Source organism: Panulirus ornatus, chromosome 5 (genome assembly GCF_036320965.1).
Source record: "Panulirus ornatus isolate Po-2019 chromosome 5, ASM3632096v1, whole genome shotgun sequence".
In the NCBI taxonomy this organism is placed as follows: Eukaryota; Metazoa; Arthropoda; class Malacostraca; order Decapoda; family Palinuridae; genus Panulirus; species Panulirus ornatus.
In genome coordinates this window covers 44,143,774-44,165,471 of record NC_092228.1, presented here as the reverse complement: position 1 = coordinate 44,165,471, position 21,698 = coordinate 44,143,774, and the positions used below count along the sequence as shown (strand labels likewise).

At 44.6% G+C, this 21,698-nt stretch overlaps 1 protein-coding gene across 1 annotated transcript in view; it reads right to left on the bottom strand.

The window, feature by feature from the left end:
- Positions 1-19,728, bottom strand: part of LOC139746884 (uncharacterized) — a 33,093-nt gene extending 13,365 nt beyond the window's left edge. Inside the window, exons 1-9 of the mRNA XM_071658541.1 lie at positions 19,584-19,728; positions 15,835-16,472; positions 13,960-14,072; positions 10,641-10,753; positions 8,577-8,701; positions 8,221-8,351; positions 6,053-6,122; positions 4,236-4,329; positions 59-168 (exon numbers count right to left, since the gene is read on the bottom strand). Coding sequence (XP_071514642.1) covers positions 59-168; positions 4,236-4,329; positions 6,053-6,122; positions 8,221-8,351; positions 8,577-8,701; positions 10,641-10,753; positions 13,960-14,072; positions 15,835-16,472; positions 19,584-19,703 — 1,514 coding nt within the window. The 5' untranslated portion in view covers positions 19,704-19,728. The remainder of the gene's footprint in view (positions 1-58; positions 169-4,235; positions 4,330-6,052; positions 6,123-8,220; positions 8,352-8,576; positions 8,702-10,640; positions 10,754-13,959; positions 14,073-15,834; positions 16,473-19,583) is intronic.
- Positions 19,729-21,698: the final 1,970 nt, after the last annotated feature.

The following is a 21,698-nucleotide window of genomic DNA, read 5'->3' as shown; positions in this document are numbered from 1 at the left end:
ACTAGTGTTGAGTGGATGAATCTACTCGTGTTGAGTGGACGAGTGCCAGTGGACTTACCTGACGATACAGTGGGCCCCTGTCAATATCCAACGTGGATTGATAACTGTTCCACCACAGATGTTACAGTACTGGTCCATCTCTCGTCCACATACCTTCAGCACTGCCACCTGACGGCGTAAATGCATTAGTGGATAATTCATCCACCCGCTGGGGGGGTCACCCTGGGTTATTTATCCCCCTGGGGGGGGGAAGCCCCAAACAGCTCCACTTGCCTACCCTTAGGGCGTGGGGAAGCCCCAAACAGCTCCACTTTGCCAGTGGCAAGTGACGAGTGAACATGTGTTATGTTGTCATTTTCCCATTACATGTTCAGTGGGAAGGGGGTTCAAGAAAGGGGGAGGTTTGGGGGGGGTTTTAAAGTCGTGTTCAAGGGTTGTGAAGTCGTGCTCAAAGGTTGTGAAGTCGTGCTCAAGGGTTGTGAAGAGGGTGGAGGGGTTTAAGTCGTGCTGTGAAGAGGGTGGGGGGGTTTTAAGTCGTGCTCAAGGGTTTTGAAGTCGTGCTCAAAGGGTTGTGAAGTCGTGCTCAAGGGTTGTGAAGAGGGTGGAGGGGTTTAAGTCGTGCTGTGAAGAGGGTGGGGGGGTTTTAAGTCGTGTTCAAGGGTTTTGAAGTCGTGCTCAAAGGTTGTGAAGTCGTGCTCAAGGGTTGTGAAGAGGGTGGAGGGGTTTAAGTCGTGCTGTGAAGAGGGTGGGGGGGTTTTAAGTCGTGCTCAAGGGTTTGAAGTCGTGCTCAAAGGGTTGTGAAGTCGTGCTCAAGGGTTGTGAAATCGTGCTCAAAGGTCGTGAAGTCGTGCTCAAAGGGTTGTGAAGTCGCGCTCAAGGGTTGTGAAGTCGTGCTCAAAGGGTTGTGAAGTCGTGCTCAAGGGTTGTGAAGTCGTGCTCAAGGGTTGTGAAGTCGTGCTCAAGGGTTGTGAAGAGGGTGGGGGGGTTTTAAGTCGTGCTCAAGGGTTGTGAAGTCGTGCTCAAGGGTTGTGAGGAGGTTGGGGGGTTTTAAGTCGTGCTCAAGGGTTGTGAAGAGGTTGGGGGGGTTTTAAGTCGTGTTCAAGGGTTTTGAAGTCGTGCTCAAAGGGTTGTGAAGTCGTGCTCAAAGGGTTGTGAAGTCGTGCTCAAAGGGTTGTGAAGTCGCGCTCAAGGGTTGTGAAGTCGTGCTCAAAGGGTTGTGAAGTCGTGGTCAAGGGTTGTGAAGTCGTGCTCAAGGGCTGTGAAGTCGTGCTCAAAGGGTTGTGAAGTCGTGCTCAAAGGGTTGTGAAGTCGTGCTCAAAGGGTTGTGAAGTCGTGCTCAAGGGTTGTGAAGTCGTGCTCAAGGGTTGTGAAGTCGTGCTCAAGGGCTGTGAAGTCGTGCTCAAGGGTTGTGAAGTCGTGCTCAAGGGGTTTTAAGTCGTGCTCAAGGGTTATGAAGTCGTGCTCAAGGGTTGTGAAGTCATGCTCAAAGGGTTGTGAAGTCGTGCTCAAGGGTTTTAACGTGCTCAAAGGGTTGTGAAGTCGTGCTCAAAGGGTTGTGAAGTCGTGCTCAAAGGGTTAGGGGTGGTGGTGGGGGTGTAGGAGAGGGGTTGTTAACTCGTAGATCAATGGGTTGTACCGTCGTGCTCAAGGGTTAAGTCGTGCTCAAGGGTTAAGTCGTGCTCAAGGGTTGTTAAGTCGTGCTTAAGGGTCGTATACCGTCGTGCTCAAGGGCTTAGAACTGGGTAACTATGGAGGATCAAGGGATCAGCCTTGAACAGCCATGATTGAAGGGGAATTACCCCTTCTTTCTTCTTCAAGGAGCCTGAGGGGAAAGAGAGAGAGAGAGAGAGAGAGAGAGAGAGAGAGAGAGAGAGAGAGAGAGAGAGAGAGAGAGAGAGAGAGAGAAGCCCCCCCCCATTTACTTCATAGGTGACATGAGATCAAGGAAAGGCCATTTCACCTTCTATTTTTTTTTTTTTTTTTTCGAATTGGAAGAAGATGGAGGGAGGGTCAAATGTAAATGTTTTCTTCTTTGTTGTTGTTTTTGTTTGTTTGTGATGGTACAACCCTCCCCCCCAAGCCCTTCATCAACATGTCCGAAAAGAAAAGTTAAAAATGTTTTAACACACGTCCCCTTAGGCCATTGGATGCCACACACACACAGACACACACACGGATCCACTCGCCTTTTTTTGATAAATGATAAATATATAATTCGTTAGTTATTTCAGGGTCTTGATATAGCAGTTTATTCTGATATGTTTAGAACTTCGAGCGGCAAAGGTAATTGGATATTTTTTTTTTTTGGTTTCGAGAAAGTAATTCGAGTGGAAAAATAAGTTTAGATTCATCTTTCTATATAAAGTCACAAAATGCGTTTTCTATGTATAAAGTCTTCTATTTACAATGACAGAGTACATCTATAATAGACCGAGGATGTAAATCGTCTATTTACAGTGACAGAGTACATCTACAATGACCGAGGATGTAAATATGTGTGTATGATTTCTACACAATTCTGTCTAAAATGATTTTCCAAACGTCCCTCTCTGTGGAGAAACTCGTATCCAATGCCCCTTTTTCGAGTCTACAGAAGGGTGCATTAGCAAGCTCTCACCTTCCCTTTTTCCCAGGTATCAAATATTGAGGGCTAGTGCGTCGCTCCCCGTATATCATAGAGTCCATTTACTTGTTCGAGATGTCCTTCTTGTGTGAAGGTATCCAATGCCCCTTTTTCGAGTCTGCAAAAAGGATGCATTAGCGAGCTCTCACCTTCCCTTTTTTCCCAGGCATCAAATACTGAGGTCTAGTACGTCGCTCCCCGTATATCATAGAGTCCATTTACTTGTTCGAGATTTCCTTCTTGTGTGAAGGTATCCAATGCCCCTTCTTGAGTCTACAGAAAGGGTGCATTAGCGAGCGAACTTTTCCCCACCTCCCTTCGCCATCTTCTGACATGCAAAGTAAACCAAGAAGATAGCATTATGATAAACCAGGTCACCGACTGCTCAGCCACCTCCTTGTCTGAGGATGTACTGAAATGTTTTGGTTTAGTCTGCCCTTATATATATATATATATATATATATATATATATATATATATATATATATATATATATATATATATATATATATATTCTGTACAGCAAACTATAGTTGCTGGTCAAGTCATATATAGTCTCAGCTATGGCCATGCCCCTCCTGCGGCACAAAGGAGAGTTAGCCACCAACTCAGGACTTTGGTAATGCCTCCTCCCTCCTACAGAAGCTCCACGAGACCCCGGCATCCATGCCACTCCCCCACGTTTCACCTTTACTCATTTCCTATACCCACACCAACACCACGAGAACCCTGCCAATCTAAAGTCTCCTCTCCTTCCCTTCTTTGCTATAAGCTCAAACTATATACATCATCTCTTTACTTACCCCATAAATCATTTATTGTTACTGTGTCTCCATTTAACTTTTTTCTTAGTCCTCACAAAAACAAAAAAACAATAGACACATGAATGAAAACCAATAAAACTGTTAGGAAATGAAAAGGTGACAGAAGGATAATGACTCGTGTTAGAGTGACAGAGACAATCTAACTTGAAATAGATAGAATCTAACATGAAATAGGTAGAGTCTAACTTGAAATAGGTCGAATCTAACTTGAAATAGGTAGAATCTAACTCGAAATAGGTAGAATCTAACTTAAAATAGATAGAATCTAACGTGCAATAGGTAGAATCTAACTCGAAATAGATCGAATCTAACTTGAAGTAGGTAGAATCTAACTTGAAATAGATAGAATCTAACTTGAAATAGGTATATTCTAACTTGAAATTGGTAGAATCTAACTTGAAATAGATAGAATCTAACTTGAAATAGGTAGAATCTAACTTGAAATAGATCGAATCTAACTTGAAATAGGTAGAATCTAACTTGAAATAGATCGAATCTAACTTGAAATAGAACGAATTTAACTTGAAATAGGTAGAATCTAACTTGAAATAGATCGAATCTAACTTGAAATAGGTAGAATCTAACTTGAACTAGATCGAATCTAACTCGAAATAGATCGAATCTAACTTGAAATGGGTAGAATCTAGCTTGAAATAGGTAGAATCTAACTTGAAATAGGTAGAATCTAACTCGAAATAGGTAGAATCTAACTTGAACTAGATCGAATTTAACTTGAAATAGATCGAATCTAACTCGAAATAGATCGAAGTTAAAGAAGTCTTCCTTACCATCCATGGAAACTGGTGTTCCCTAGTGATGTGGCCTCCCACGATCCTTGTGTTGTCACTGGTGCTGACACCACATTTGCCCTGCCACCCATCGCTGTCAGGGCCCCCCACACACGGGTTGAGAAAGAGAGATTATAAGGTTATGTGTGAGTGTGATGCATTCTGCCAACACCCTTACCATCCTGCCAACACCCTACTCATCCTGCCAACACCCTCCTAATCCTGCCAACATCCTTTCCATCCTGCCAACATCCTTAACCTAATCCTGCCAACACCCTCCAAATCCTGCCAACACTATCCCAATCCTGCTAACACCCTCCAAATCCTGCCAACACTATCCCAATCCTGCCAACATCCTTTCCATCCTGCCAACACTATCCCAATCCTGCCAACACCCTCCAAATCCTGCCAACACTATCCCAATCCTGCCAACATCCTTTCCATCCTGCCAACACCCTCCCAATCCTGCCAACTCCTTTCCATCCTGCCAACACCTTCTCCATTCTGCCAACATGCATGATCTATCCTGCCCCACTCCCATCTAACCTAACATCTGCCCCTTCCCCCTCTAACCCACCAACAGCATCCCCCCCCACCTTAACCCACCTCCTTCAGTGTAACCCACCCCTCCCCCTTTATCTCATACCCCCTCCTGTACCTAGCCCCCTCCCCCTGTAACCAGCCCCCCTTCCTCTAACACAACCCCCTCCTCCTCTAACTCAATCCCTCACACTCTAACACAACCTTTCTTCCTCTAACACATCCCCTTCCCCTCTAACTCACCTTCTCCCCCTCTAACTCACCCCTCCCCCCCTCTAACCCTACCCCATCCACTTTAACTCACCCCATCCCCCTCTAACTCACCCCTCCCCTCTAACTCACCCCCCTCTCCCTCTCTAACTCACCCCCTCCCACCTCTAACTCACTCCCTCCCCCTCTAACTCACCCCCTCCCAGTCTAATTCACTCCCTCCCCATCTAACTCACCCCTCTCCCTCTCTAAATCACTCTTCCCTCTCTAACTCACCCCCTCTCTCTCTCTCTAACTCACCCTTCCCTCCTCTAACTCACCCCTCCCCCTCTAACTCACCCTCTCCCCTTCTAACTCACCCCCTCCCCTTCTAACTCACCTCCCTCCCCCTCTAACTCACCCCCTCCCCCTCTAACTCACCCCCTCCCCCTCTCACTCACCCCCTCTCCCTCTCTAACTCACCCCTACCCCGTCTAACTCACCCCATCCCCCTCTAACTCACCCCCTCCCCCCTCTAACCCACCTCCACCCCCCTCTAACCCTACCCCACCCACTCTAACTCACCTCCCTCTCCCTCTCTAACCCACCTCCACCCCCCTCTAACCCTGCCCCACCCACTCTAACTCACCTCCCTCTCCCTCTCTAACTCACCTCTCTCCCCCTTCTAACTCACCTCCATCCCCCTCTAACCCACCTCCACCCCCCTCTAACCCTACCCTACCCACTCTAACTCACCTCCCTCCCCATCTAACTCACCCCCTCCCCATCTAACTCTCCCCCTCCCCATCTAACTCTCCCCCTCCCCCTCTAACTCATCCCCTCCCCATCTAACTCTCCCCCTCCCCCTCTAACTCACCCCCTCCCTCTCTAACTCACCTCCATCCCCCTCTAACCCACCTCCACCCCCCTCTAACCCTACCCTACCCACTCTAACTCACCTCTCTCCCCCTTCTAACCCACCTCCACCCCCCTCTAACCCTACCCTACCCACTCTAACTCACCTCCCTCTCCCTTCTAACTCACCTCACCCCTTCCCCCTCTAACTCACTCAAGGGCCAGGTACTCACTCTCCAGGCCCCGTGCAGATGGTGTTGTGCTGCTCGACCGTAGTGTTGACTATCACCGTTCCGTCAGCGCCTGGTAGTACAGGTGGGAAGAGGTCACGTGATCTGGGCTTATAACTGACACACCCACCCTCTCCCCTCACCTCCCCTCCCTCATTATGATGACAGATCCCCTCATTAATTCGCGATAACTCGAGGACATGGTTATCAAATGCCGTTTTTAATCATCTAAATCTAAATCTAAATCACTACTCTATTGTACTTAGATGAATGGTATTACGTCTATTTCTAATTAACTTTTAGTCCTCTATTTCTAAGTAACATCCACTCGTCTATTTCTAAGTAACATCCACTCGTCTATTTCTAAGTAACATCCACTCGTCTATTTCTAAGTAACATCCACCCGTCTATTTCTAAGTAACATCCACTCGTCTATTTCTAAGTAACATCCACTCGTCTATTTCTAAGTAACATCCACCCGTCTATTTCTAAGTAACATCCACTCGTCTATTTCTAAGTAACATCCACTCGTCTATTTCTAAGTAACATCCACTCGTCTATTTCTAAGTAACATCCATTCGTCTATTTCTAAGTAACATCCACTCGTCTATTTCTAAGTAACATCCACTCGTCTATTTCTAAGTAACATCCATTCGTCTATTTCTAAGTAACATCCACTCGTCTATTTCTAAGTAACATCCACTCGTCTATTTCTAAGTAACATCCACTCGTCTATTTCTAAGTAACATCCACTCGTTCTATTTCTAAGCAACATCCACTCGTCTATTTCTAAGTAACATCCACTCGTCTATTTCTAAGTAACATCCACCCGTCTATTTCTAAGTAACATCCACCTGGAGGCTTTAAAATATCCACTGATGATGGAAGAGGGTTCGTTTGATGAGTTGGAGGTTCAAATTACCCTTTGATAAGGGCAGGGGTTTATTTGATGGGGTCTGAGGGTTCAAATGAACCCCTGATAATGAGATGGGGTTCATATGGTAGGACTTGGGGGTTCAAATGACACCCCTGATGATGGTAAGGGGTTCATTTAATGAGACCTGGGGGGTTCAAATTACCCTTTGATGATGGTAAGGGGTTCATTTGATGAGACCTGGGGGTTCAAATGACACCCCTGATGATGGTAAGGGGTTCATTTGATGGGACCTGGGGTTCAAATGACACCCCTGATGATGATAAGGGGTTCATTTAATGAGACCTGGGGTTCAAATGACACCCCTGGTGATGGGAAGGGGTTCATTTGATGAGACCTGGGGGTTCAAATGACACCCCTGGTGATGGGAAGGGGTTCATTTAATGAGACCTTGGGGTTCAAATGACACCCCTGATGATGGTAAGGGGTTCATCTGATGAGACCTGGAGGTTCAAATTACCCTATGATGATGGCAGGGGTTCATTTGATGAGACCTGGGGGTTCAAATGACACCCTTGATGATGGTAAGGGGTTCATCTGATACTCCTGGAGGTTCAAATTACCCCCTGGTGACGGAACCTCAAACTGAACCTCTTTGATAGCTCTACAAACCCCTTACAATTAAGGTTTGATTAAACCCCGATGGAGACTGAAAAGTGACACACCCTTTTCCCCCCTTAGATGGAACCTCAATGAACCCCCCAGATTATGGAGATGGAATTAAAACCCCCTTTTGGAGCTTTAAACCTGTGAACCCCTTTGATTACGGTAATCCAACCATACCCCTATTAAAACCATACCCCTCCCCAATTAAACCCCCACCCCCACCTCCCCAATTAAACCAACCCACCCCCCACCTCCCCAATTAAACCCCCACCCCCACCTCCCCAATTAAACCAACCCACCCCCCACCTCCCCAATTAAACCAACCCACACCCCCTGATTAAGGGGGAGAAGGGGGGGTTCACCCCCTTGATTACGAAAATCCAACCATACCCCTATTAAAACCATACCACCTCCCCAATTAAACCCACCCCCCCACCTCCCCAATTAAACCAACCCACACCCCCTGATTAAGGGGGAGAAGGGGGGGTTCAACCCCTTGATTACGGTAATCCAACCATACCCCTATTAAAACCATACCACCTCCCCAATTAAAACCCACCCCTCCACCTCCCCAATTAAACCAACCCACCCCCCCCTGATTAAGGGGGTTTTTGGGGAGGGTTCTACTAACCAGTGCCATCTGGGTTGAGCGCCCTGTAGCGACACATGAAGCCCCGATAACGATAAGAGCCATCAGTTCGAAACACCAGGGTCATGTTGGACGTGGACGAGAACAGAGCGAGGGCCTTATCACCACAGTACCTGGAGCAGGAGGAGGAGAAATGATAATACATTTCCCGTTATCTTTACGCCATTAAATGATAACTGAGATAGCCACACCGTCTTACTTTATTCTATAGTAAAGGGGGGAAAGGGGAGGGTTGAACACGCGCACACTCTGGTGCACTTCTCGCCCCGCCGCGCGCCCCCTCTTCCCCTTTCTCCTTCGTCCATTCTCTCCAAATAAAAGGCTTGGACTGAACTAACCTCTCTACGTTTTCGACATTAAGGTCGTCCTGGACGACAGCCAAGAAATCATTCTCGCATTTCTGGTCGCCTGGTTGTACGGTGAAGTCATTACAGTCCAATCCCACTGTGTACTCCGCTGGGAGCTGTTAAGATAGGGCAAAAACATTACTGTGTCAGGGGCAATATGTCTACACATACACACGACATTTCCAATCACTTTCCCATTTTTTTTTTTCCACAATTACTCAATGAACTTGACAGTTATATAACTCATTTCTGTTTTACTTTAAGTATATAATTTATTTCTGTTTTACTTTAAGTATATAATTCATTTCTGTTTTACTTTAAGTATATAATTCATTTCTGTTTTACTTTAAGTATATAATTCATTTCTGTTTTACTTTAAGTATATAATTCATTTCTGTTTTACTTTAAGTATATAATTCATATCTGTTTTACTTTAAGTATATAATTCATTTCTGTTTTACTTTAAGTATATAACTCATTTCTGTTTTACTTTAAGTATATAACTCATTTCTGTTTTAATTTAAGTATATAATTCATTTCTGTTTTACTTTATGTGTATAATTTATTTCTGTTTTACTTTAAGTATATAATTCATTTCCGTTTTACTTTATGTATATAATTCATTTCTGTTTTACTTTAAGTATATAATTCATTTCTGTTTTACTTTAAGTATATGACTCATTTCTGTTTTACTTTAAGTATATAACTCATTTCTGTTTTAATTTAAGTATATAATTCTTTTCTGTTTTACTTTAAGTATATAATTCATTTCTGTTTTACTTTATGTGTATAATTTATTTCTGTTTTACTTTAAGTATATGATTCATTTCTGTTTTACTTTATGTATATAATTCATTTCTGTTTTACTTTAAGTATATAATTCATTTCTGTTTTTCTTTAAGTATATAATTCATTTATGGTTTGCTTTTAAGTATGTCACTTATATTTCTTACTTTTAAGTAGGAGTGCTTGTTAAAGTGTGTCTAGGATCTATGTCAACTTATGTTGGATTCAAAGTCTTTGACTTTACAAGGGCCATTTAGAAAGGCCACTTAGAAGGGCCATTTAGAAAGGCCATTTAGAAAGGGCCTTTTTCTTTTGTTAATGGTCTCCAGGCTGATGGTGGCTTTAACCTATAAGGCTTTCGAAGGGCCATTTTGAAGGGCCATTTTCTTTGACTATGAATGGTCCCCAGGCTGATAGTGGCTATAATCTATTAGGCTTTAGAAAGGCCATTTAGAAGGGCCATTTAATAGATACCAATATTGTAACCCCTGCGTTTCAGTGAGTAACTTAATGGCCTTGTGACATTTATTGTAAATAAATGGCTTGGTGCATTTAATGTAACGTGGGTTTAAAAGTTACATGAACTGATTGAAGTTACAGCCATTGAATACAACTGTATTTCAGGGGAGTAGATTATCTCTGGGGGTACCTCAAGGGGTAGACACAGTGACTTATCTCTGGGGATACCTGAAAGGGGTAGATATAGTGACTTATCTCTGGGGTTACCTGAAGGGGGTAGATACAGTGACTTACATCTGGGGGTACCTCAAGGGGGTAGATACTGTGACTTATCTCTGGGGGTACCTCAAGGGGGTAGATACAGTGACTTATCTCTGGGGGTACCTCAAGGGGGTAGATACTGTGACTTATCTCTGGGGGTACCTCAAGGGGGTAGATACTTTGACTTATCAGTGGGGTGCCTTAAGGGGAGAAGATACAGTGACTTATCTCTGGGGGTACCTTATGGGGGTAGATACAGTGACTTATCTCTTGGGTACCTGAAGAGAGTAGATAGTAACTTATCTCTGGGGGTAATCTCAAAGGAGGTAGATAATGACATCTCTGGGGGGTACCTTAAGGAGGGAAGTATAGTGACATCTCTGGGGGGTTACCTGAAAGGGTAGATACAATGACTCATCTCTGGGGATACCTCAAGGAAAAGGGGAAGGGGTAGATAAAGTAGACTTTCATTGTAAAGCAGTTGGTAAAAACAGGGAGGGGGAGGGGGTAGAGTGTCTCGTAGTATCTGGGGGTATCTACTGAACTTACCTGGATCCGGTAGATGCAGTAGATGTTGTTAGGGTAGTTAAATGGGTAGTCTGGCGAGGACACGATGCCACTTAGATGGGTGTAGGTTCCTCCACATGGCCCATCATGTCGACCTGTAGGGTGTAGATGGGGGAGGAGGAGAAGGGGAGTGTGTGGTGAAGGGGATGGGAGAGGAAGGGGAGGCACAGACACACTGTCTATCTGTCTAGATATATCTATGCTTGTTTATCTGTCTGTATACCCGTCTGTCTCTCTCTCTCACTCTGTGTCAGAGTGTGTGATCCTGTCTATCGCCAGTCTATCTATCTATGCTTGCAAATCAATCTTTGATGCCTTGATCCTCTGCTCTGTGCCTCCCGTCTATACATGTATATTTCCGTCTATAAACCTCTGTCTGTGTCTCTCTCTGTCTCCCAGTCTGCTCCACCTGTCAATTGAGTGATACGACCTTTATCCACTCCTCTAATATATCAAAATCGCAGATAATTGATAACTAATTTATGATTACATGTTCTGGTTGTGTACACAGAGTCTATGGAGCAGTGCAGAAGGGCCCATGGGGCACAGAGAGAGGGGGACCCAGCCATGGGGCACAGAGAGAGGGGGGCTCAGCCATGGGGCACAGAGAGAGGGGGGCTCAGCCATGGGGCACAGAGAGAGGGGGGCTCAGTCATAGGGCGCAGAGAGAGGGGGGGCTCAGCCATGGGGCACAGAGAGAGGGGGGCTCAGCCATGGGGCACAGAGAGAGGGGGGCCAGCCATAGGGCACAGAGAGAGGGGGGCCCAGCTATGGGGCATAGAGGGGGGCCAGCCATGGGGCACAGAGAGAGGGGGCCCAGCCATGGGGCACAGAGAGAGGGGGCCCAGCCTTGGGGCACAGAGAAGGGGGGCCCAGCCATGGGGCACAGATAGAGGGGGGCCCAGCCATGGGGCACAGAGAAGGGGGGCCCAGCCATGGGGCACAGATAGAGGAGGGCCCAGCCATGGGGCACAGAGAGAGGGGGCCCAGCCTTGGGGCACAGAGAAGGGGGGCCCAGCCATGGGGCACAGATAGAGGGGGGCCCAGCCATGGGCACAGAGAGAGGGGGCCCAGCCATGGGGCACAGAGAAGGGGCCCCCAGCCAGAGAACAGAGTTCCAGGGTTAAGTAGCAGGAACTGATTGTAAGTAACTGTGCAAAAGAGAAAAAGTCCCTAATCACAATCACCAACACTTTTCATAATCACCATCATCACCAACACTTCTTCTAATCACCATCACCACCAACACTTTTAATCACCACCATCACTAACACTTTTCATGATCGCCATTACCACTAACACTTTTAATCGCCACTATCACCAACACTTTTAATCACCACCATCACCAACACTTGATCGCCATCACCACTAACACTTTTAATCACCACTATCACCAACACTTTCAATCGCCATCACCACTAACACTTTTAATCACCACTATCACCAACACTTTCAATCGCCATCACCACTAACACTTTTAATCACCACTATCACCAACACTTTCAATCGCCATCACCACTAACACTTTTAATCACCACTATCACCAACACTTTCAATCGCCATCACCACTAACACTTTTAATCACCACTATCACTAAAACTTTTAATCGCCATCACCAACACTTTTAATCACCACCATCACCATCACTTTTAATGGCCACCATCACCAACACTTATAATCGCCACCATCATCACCACTTCTAACCACCACCACCCCTAATCCCAATCACCAACACTTCTAATCACTATCACCACTACTTCTAATCACCACCACCACCCCTAATCCCAATCACCAACACTTCTAATCACTATCACCACTACTTCTAATCACCACCACCACCCCTAATCCCAATCACCAACACTTCTAATCACTATCACCACTACTTCTAATCACCACCACCACCCCTAATCCCAATCACCAACACTTCTAATCACTATCACCACTACTTCTAATCACCACCACCACCCCTAATCCCCATCACCAACACTTCTAATCATTATCACCATCACCACGACCACCACTAATCCCCATCACCAACACTACTACTATCACCAACACTACTATCACACCATCACTACTAATATCACCAACACTACTATCACCATCACTACTACTATCACAATCACCACTATTATCACCAACACTATCACCACCACCACTGATATCACCAACACTACACCACTACCACTACTATCACCAACACTATCACCACCACCACTACTATCACCAACACTATCACCACCACCACTGATATCACCAACACTACACCACTACCACTACTATCACCAACACTATCACCACCAACACTACTTTCACCACTGCTATCACCAGCACAATCACCACCACCGCTACTATCACCAACAACACTATCACCAACACCACTATCACCAACACTGCTATCACCAGCACAATCACCACCACCACTACTATCACCAACACTATCACCAACACCACTATCACCACCACTAGTACTATCACCAACACTATCACCACCACTACTACTATCACCACCACTGCTATCACTAACACTACTATCACCACTACTACTATCACCAACACTATTATCACCACCACTACTGTCACCAACACTATCACCAACACCACTATCACCACCACTACTACTATCACCACCACTACTATCACCAATGCTATCACCAGCACAATCACCACCACCACTACTATCACCAACACTATCACCAAAACCACTATCACCATCACTATTACTATCACCAACACTACTATCACCACTGCTATCACCAGCACAATCACCACCACTGCTACTATCACCAACACTATCACCACCACTACTACTATCACCAACACTATCACCACCACCACCAGCACTACTATCACCACCACTACTACTATCACCAACACTACTATCACCACCACTACCACCACTACTATCACCAACACTATCACCACCGCTACCACTATCACCACTACCAGCACTACTATCACCACCACCACTACTATCACCAACACTACTATCACCAACACTATCACCAACACTAGTACTATCACCAACACTATCACCACCGCTACTACTGTCACCAACACTACCACCAGCACTACTATCACCACCACCACTACTATCACCAACACTACTATCAGCAACACTATCACCACCGCTACTACTGTCACCACCACCACCACCAGCACTACTATCACCACCACCAGCACTACTATCACCACCACCACTACTATCACCACCACTACTATCACCACCACTACTATCACCAACACTACTACTGTCACCAACACTATCACCATCACTAGTATCACCACCACCAGTACTCACTGTGAGGGTTGGAGGGTGAGGTCTGGAGTGAGAGAGGTCTGGTGTCCAGGGCCAGGCCAGGCTCCTCCTCCAGGACCAACACACCAGATGTGTCTCTCCTCACCACGGGGTACCTGCAGGTCCAGGACACGTGTTACACGGCAGGTCCAGGACACATGTTACACGGCAGGTCCAGCACACGTGTTACACGGCAGGTCCAGCACACGTGTTACACGGCAGGTCCAGGACACATGTTACACGGCAGGTCCAGCACACATGTTACACGGCAGGTCCAGGACACGTGTTACACGGCAGGTCCAGCACACGTGTTACACGGCAGGTCCAGGACACATGTTACACGGCAGGTCCAGGACACATGTTACACGGCAGGTCCAGCACACGTGTTATTGGGTGTCTAGGGCACGTATTACAGGGCGTCCAGGGCATGTATCATTGGGTGTCCAGGACATGTGTTACAGGGCGTCCAGGGCACTTGTTACAGGGCGTCCAGGACACGTGTTACAGGGTGTCCAGGACACGTGTTACAGGGCGTCCAGGACACGTACTACAGGGCGTCCAGGACATGTGTTACAGGGCGTCCAGGGCACGTATTATGGGGCGTCCAGGACACGTATTACAGGGCGTCCAGGACACGTGTTATAGGGTGTCCAGGACACGTGTTACGGGGCGTCCAGGACACGTATTACAGGGCGTCCAGGGCATGTATTATTGGGCGACCAGGACACGTATTATTGGGCGTTCAGGGCATGTATTATTGGTCGACCAGGACACGTATTATTGGGCGTTCAGGGCATGTGTTACTGGGCGTCCAGGACACGTATTACAGGGCTTCCAGGACAAGTATTATGGGGCGTCCAGGGCATGTATTATTGGGTGTCTAGGGCACGTATTATCGGCCGTCCGGGACATGTATTACGTCCAGGACACTTATTACAGGGCTTCCAGGACACGTATCATTGGGCGTCCAGGACACGTATCATTGTGCTTCCAGGACACGTATTATTGGGCGTCCAAGACACTTATTGTTGAGCGTCCAGGACACGTATTATTGGGCGTCCAGGACACCTATTATTGGGCGTCCAGGACACGTATTATTGGGCGTCCAGGACACCTATTATTGGGTGTCCAGGGCACGTATCATTGGGCGTCCAGGACACGTATTATTGGGCGTCCAGGACACTTATTATTGGGCGTCCAGGACACTTATTATTGGGCGTCCAGGGCACGTATTATTGGGCGTCCAGGACACTTATTACAGAGGGTCGAAAATACGTATTACACAAGGTTGAGTACGCGTATTACAGGAGGTCGAGGCTCCGTTTAATACGTACGTACGTATTGCACGTACTCTCTCTCTCTCTCTCTCTCTCTCTCTCTCTCTCTCTCTCTCTCTCTCTCTCTCTCTCTCTCTCTCTCTCTCTCTCTATCTATCTATCTATCTATCTATTTATCTATCTATCTGTCTCTTTCTCTCTCTCTCTATCTATCTATCTATCCATCTGAGAGAGAGAGAGAGAGAGAGAGAGAGAGAGAGAGAGAGAGAGAGAGAGAGAGAGAGAGAGAATAAGACGCGTTCCATTATAGATCCATCAACTCCCTCCGGTGACCCCGGGGAAGGGGGGGGGGGGCAGGGGGTGGAAGAGCATCTGATTCCATTAAAGGGGATCGAATCCCTTATGTGGCATCAGGGAACCAATGGAATCGTTTCGGATCCCATTTGATCCTCGCGGTTTTCCTATATTCCCCTGAGTCCACCTCGGTGTTTATAGACGCCACCAACCCCGCCACACAAAAGAATTGAGATTCGAACCCGGTTACTCGACCCTAACCCCCCAATGAACCACACAGAGGGGGGGGAGGGTCTTTTCGTCTCACCTGAACTCGTGTTTTAGGTTGAGGATGGGCGGCTGGGCCCTCAGTGGTCGCATTCCAACGGGCACCTCATCAGGGCCCGGTCTCGGGAGTGTATTCCTCTCCCATTTCTCTCCTGTAGAGGTGTTCTTCTGGGCGTCCTTTCGCATCCCTTCCGGTAAAAGCTCCACCTTTTTTTCTCTCTCTTCGGGCGAGGGCTCCACCTTTTCACCGTCCCTGGCCGAGGAATCCATCTCTTCCGTTTTTATAGTAGAAGTCTCCACCACCTTTTCACCTTCCTCGGGCAAAGATTTCGTTTCTCCAGCGTTAACAACCGAGGACTCCACCTTTTCTCTCTTTTCGGGCGAAGGCTCCACCTTTTCATCGTCCCTGGCCGAAGAATCCACCCCTTCCGTTTTTAGAGTAGAGGTCTGCACCACCTTTTCACCTTCCTCGGGCGAGGATTTCGTTTCTCCCGCGTCAACAACAGAGCGCTCCACCTTTTCTAGAGCGATCCAATGGGAGTTGCTTTGGACAATTTCCTTTTCCGCCAGAGTCTTTTTGGCGAGCTCCCTTTCCAGGAGATCTTCCTGGAGGAGAGGCGGGGCCTTCCAGTCCCTCCGCCCTTCCAGGAGCTGACGAAGGGCTGCGGCTCGTATTCCCTGGAAAGGCAGCAGAAAACGAGAGACTCGTTCGAATCAAACTGGAAAAGGTCGATGGAAAACGAAATGCAAGAGAGAAAAAAAAGAAAACGGTTTTTGTAAATGTAATTTTAAACAAAAAACAAACAACATTACTTTTTTAAATGTAATTCTAAACAAAAAACAAACAATATTACTTTTTTAAATGTAATTTTAAACGAAGGAAAATCGAAAAAAAAGAAAACGCCTTTGCAATTACAAGAAAGAAAATGGAGATAAAATTAGGCAAAATACATCTTAATTACCCTACCCTCTAATTAATCATCCATCAAAATACGTCTTAATTACCCTACCCTCTAATTAGTCATCCGTCAAAATACGTCTTAATTACCCACCCTCCAATTAATCATCCATCAAAATACGTCTTAATTACCCACCCTCCAATTAGTCATCCGTCAAAATACGTCTTAATTACCCTACCCTCTAATTAATCATCCGTCAAAATACGTCTTAATTACCCTACCCTCTAATTAATCATCCGTTGTATATACGAATTTATCAAACGGGCGATCACGTGACGAAACTACCCATGTGGGGTTGTTACTCATGGGTAATTTAAGGTCGTTAGTTAATTACCCTTCGATAATGAGGTAACTACCTCCCCCCCCACTCCTCCCTTCCCCCACTTCTGGTTTTCTATAAAATTGTCTCGAAAGTGCACGCGCGCCGTATAGAAAATGAGATGTGATTCCAATTCAAGGGGCATAGAAGATGGGATTTTATTCCAGGTGAGGCGCAAAGAAAATGGGATTTTATTCCAGTTGAGCCGCAAAGAAAATGGGATTTTTTATTCCAGTTGAGCCGCAAAGAAAATGGGATTTTATTCCAGTCGAGCCGCAAAGAAAATGGGACTTTATTCTAGTTCAGCCGCATAGAAAATGGGATTTTATTCCAGTCGAGCCGCAAAGAAAATGGGATTTTTTATTCCAGTTGAGCCGCAAAGAAAATGGGATTTCATTCCAGTTGAGCCGCAAAGAAAATGGGATTTCATTCCAGTTGAGCCGCATAGAAAATGGGACTTTATTGCAGGTGAGCCGCAAAGAAAATGGGATTTTATTCCAGGTGAGCCGCAAAGAAAATGGGACTTGATTCTAGTTCAGCTGCATAGAAAATGGGACTTTATGTATATGCGAATAGTACCTTTGACCTTTGACCTTCGACCCACTGGTTGTAATCATTGTAATTACTTTAATTTGTAGTAATTGTAAGTAATCACACTTATGAGTGCTAATTGTAATTACTCATTTATACTAATTGTAACTAATTACACTTATAAGTGTTAATTGTAATTACTTCAATCTGTAGTAATTGTAAGTAATTACACTTATAAGTGTTAATTGTAATTAGTCTCATTTGCAGTAATTGTAATTACCCTCATCTGCAGTAATTGTAATTACCCTCATCTGCAGTAATTGTAATTACCCTCATCTGCAGTAATTGTAATTACCCTCATCTGCAGTAATTGTAATTACCCTCATCTGCAGTAATTGTAATTACCCTCATCTGCAGTAATTGTAATTACCCTCATTGCTACTCATTTTAATTACTCTGGCACTAATTGTTATGTAATCACTCTCATCAATGCTAAACGCAATTACCCTCTAATAGTAATTGGAAGTAATCACCGCCATTGGCACAGATCAAAGTAATCACCCTCATAGTAATTGGAAGTAATCGCCCCATTGGCACAGACCAAAGTAATCACCCTATGGGTCATAAATGTAATTACCTTAGTCGCTATATAGGAATGATTACATTACTCCCCTCCTCATTGAACCCTTAATTACCCTCGTAATTACTAATTACATCGAAATTACCCCTCCTCATTTGAACCCTTGATTACCCTCGTAATTACTAATTACATCGAAATTACCCCTCCTCATTTGAACCCTTAATTACCCTCTTAATTACTAATTACATCGAAATTACCCCTCCTCATTTGAACCCTTAATTACCCTCTTAATTACTAATTACATCGAAATTACCCCCTCATTTGAACCCTTAATCAATCTCGTAATTACTAATTACATCGAAATTACCCCCTCATTTGAACCCTTAATCACCCTCGCAATTACTAATTACATCGAAATTACCCCCTCCTCATTTGAACCCTTAATCACCCTCGCAATTACTAATTACATCTAAATTACCCCCTCCTCATTTGAACCCTTGATTACCCTCGTAATTACTAATTACATCGAAATTACCCCCTCCTCATTTGAACCCTTGATTACCCTCGTAATTACTAATTACATCGAAATTACCCCTCCTCATTTGAACCCTTAATTACCCTCGTAATTACTAATTACATCGAAATTACCTCTCCTCATTTGAACCCTTAATTACCCTCGTAATTACTAATTACATTGAAATTACCCCTCCTCATTTGAACCCTTAATTACCCTCGTAATTACTAATTACATCGAAATTACCCCTCATTTGAACCCTTAATTACCCTCGTAATTAATTACATCGAAATTACTCCTCATTTGAATCCTTAATTACCCTCGTAATTACTAATTACATCGAAATTACCTCTTCATTTGAACCCTTAATTACCCTCGTAACTACTAATTACATCGAAATTACCCCCTCATTTGAACCCTTGATTACCCTTGTAATTACTAATTACATCGAAATTACCCCCTCATTTGAACCCTTAATTACCCTCGCAATTACTAATTACATCGAAATTACCCCCTCATTGAACCCTTAATTACCCTCGTAATTACTGATTACATCGAAATTATCCCTCATTTGAACCCTTGATTACCCTCGTAATTACTGATTACATCGAAATTACCCCTCCTCATTTGAACCCTTAATTACCCTCGTAATTACTGATTACATCGAAATTACCCCCCCCCCCCCTCACAAGGCAGCTACAGAGGGGTAACTCGATACAGCCCGAGGGATTCGAACCGGTGCTCTTGAGTGACGCTCGCGCATGCGCGCCCTGCTAACCACTGCTCCACGGCGACCCCATAAGGTTCCTGAGCCAATATACAATACATATGGTTTTCTTCCTTAAAGGCGAGCCCTTTCTCGTAGATTGCAAGCTCTCGGCCTTACCTCTATCCGCGCTGGGCGCCCGGGGTTCGAACCCTCTCCGTGGTTGGTGTACAGCCCCATGCTCGAGGCCAGGGGGAGGATGAACACCAAGGCCCTGAGGAGGAGCACGGGGATAGACATGCCTAGGGTTGCCTTCCAGCGAAGCCGTTTGGTTGGCACTGACGCCTCACCGCGATGCGGCCTCCTTTTATATAGTGCCAGGTGACGTCGACGGGCCGTGACGTCACGGACACGCGTGTGCACACCACGTGGCACTCCTTCCATGACCAATTGCTTCCAGTGTTCGTTGAACTCTCCTGGGCTGAAGATGGCCCCCGTCAAACCCCGACTGAACAATGGTGTTTCCTTAATTGCATTTAAGGAAACCTTAATGAGATGAGCAATAGTGGGAGTGATTAATAGAATGTTCAATAGGCGTTTAAATAGGTTATGAATATATGTATGCATGTATGTGTGTGTATATATGTATGCATATATGTATGCATATATGTATGTATGCATGTATGTGTGTATATATGTACGCATATATGTATGTATGAGTGGATGTGCGTATCAATATTTCTTTTCCTCTATTTACAATATATATATATATATATATATATATATATATATATATATATATATATATATATATAGATAGATAGATAGATAGATAGATAGAATTCCATACGGCAGCAAATTTCGCCAATTTACCCCCAGCCCCCCCTTACCCACCCCCCAATTACTGTTAATTGCTAATTACGAGGAAGTAACTCATTGACCGGTATGTGGGGGGGGGGGGGGGAAATCACGCGTCTCTTTCCTTGTTACGTGTTACATGGTTTGATCTTGTTACATGTACAGAATCTGGTATATGTACATCCTCTGTTACATGTACAGAATGTGGTATATGTACATCCTCTGTTACATGTACAGAATGTGGTATATGTACATCCTCTGTTACATGTACAGAATGTGGTATATGTACTTCCTCTGTTACATGTACAGAATGTGGTATATGTACATCCTCTGTTACAGGTACTACATCTGTCACATGTGTTGTATATGTTACATGTACTGTGTCTGTCACATGTAATGCATTTGTTACATGTATCTGTCACACACCCTCTGTTACATGTACTACATCTGTCACATGTGTTGTATATGTTACATGTACTGTGTCTGTCACATGTAATGCATTTGTTACATGTATCTGTCACTCACATGTACTTCACTTTGTTACATGGACTGCATTTGTTACATGTACTGTATCTCTCACATTCATTGCGTCTGTTACATATACTGTATCTGTCACACATATAGTGTATCTGTCACATGTATTGCATTTGTTACAGTATATGTTACATGTACTGCATTTATTACATATACTGCAGCTACTACATTATCATATCTGTTCAATGTACATATCAAACATACAGCACATCAGAAATTCTTGTCTCATCTTCAACAGTTACAAAGATATATTCATTTCTCCTATGCTTTCATATAGACATTTTTGCATATCAGAATACATATCCATTTCTCGTATATACATATCTGTGGCTTATCTTCAACGCATCAGGTTTTTAAAACAGGTTTCTAGAAACCTACTATGCATCATAAAGTCAGGATGCGACCCTTCTATTAGCAATTATAACAACTGTTACAAAACTATTCATATACACATCCTGTGTCCACTGTAAGAATTCTCATTGGAATGTACTATGTATCATCTCAGGGTTTCTATGGGTCTTTGAAATCTAATACTATCATCTCAGGGTTTCTGTGGGTCTTTGAAATCTAATACTATCATCTCAGGGTTTCTATGGGTCTTTGAAATCAAATACTATCATCTCAGGGTTTCTATGGGTCTTTGAAATCAAATACTATCATCACAGGGTTTCTATGGGTCTTTGAAATCTAATACTATCATCTCAGGGTTTCTATGGGTCTTTGAAATCAAATACTATCATCTCAGGGTTTCTATGGGTCTTTGAAATCTAATACTATCATCTCAGGGTTTCTATGGGTCTTTGAAATCTAATACTATCATCTCAGGGTTTCTATGGGTCTTTGAAATCAAATACTATCATCTCAGGGTTTCTATGGGTCTTTGAAATCAAATACTATCATCAC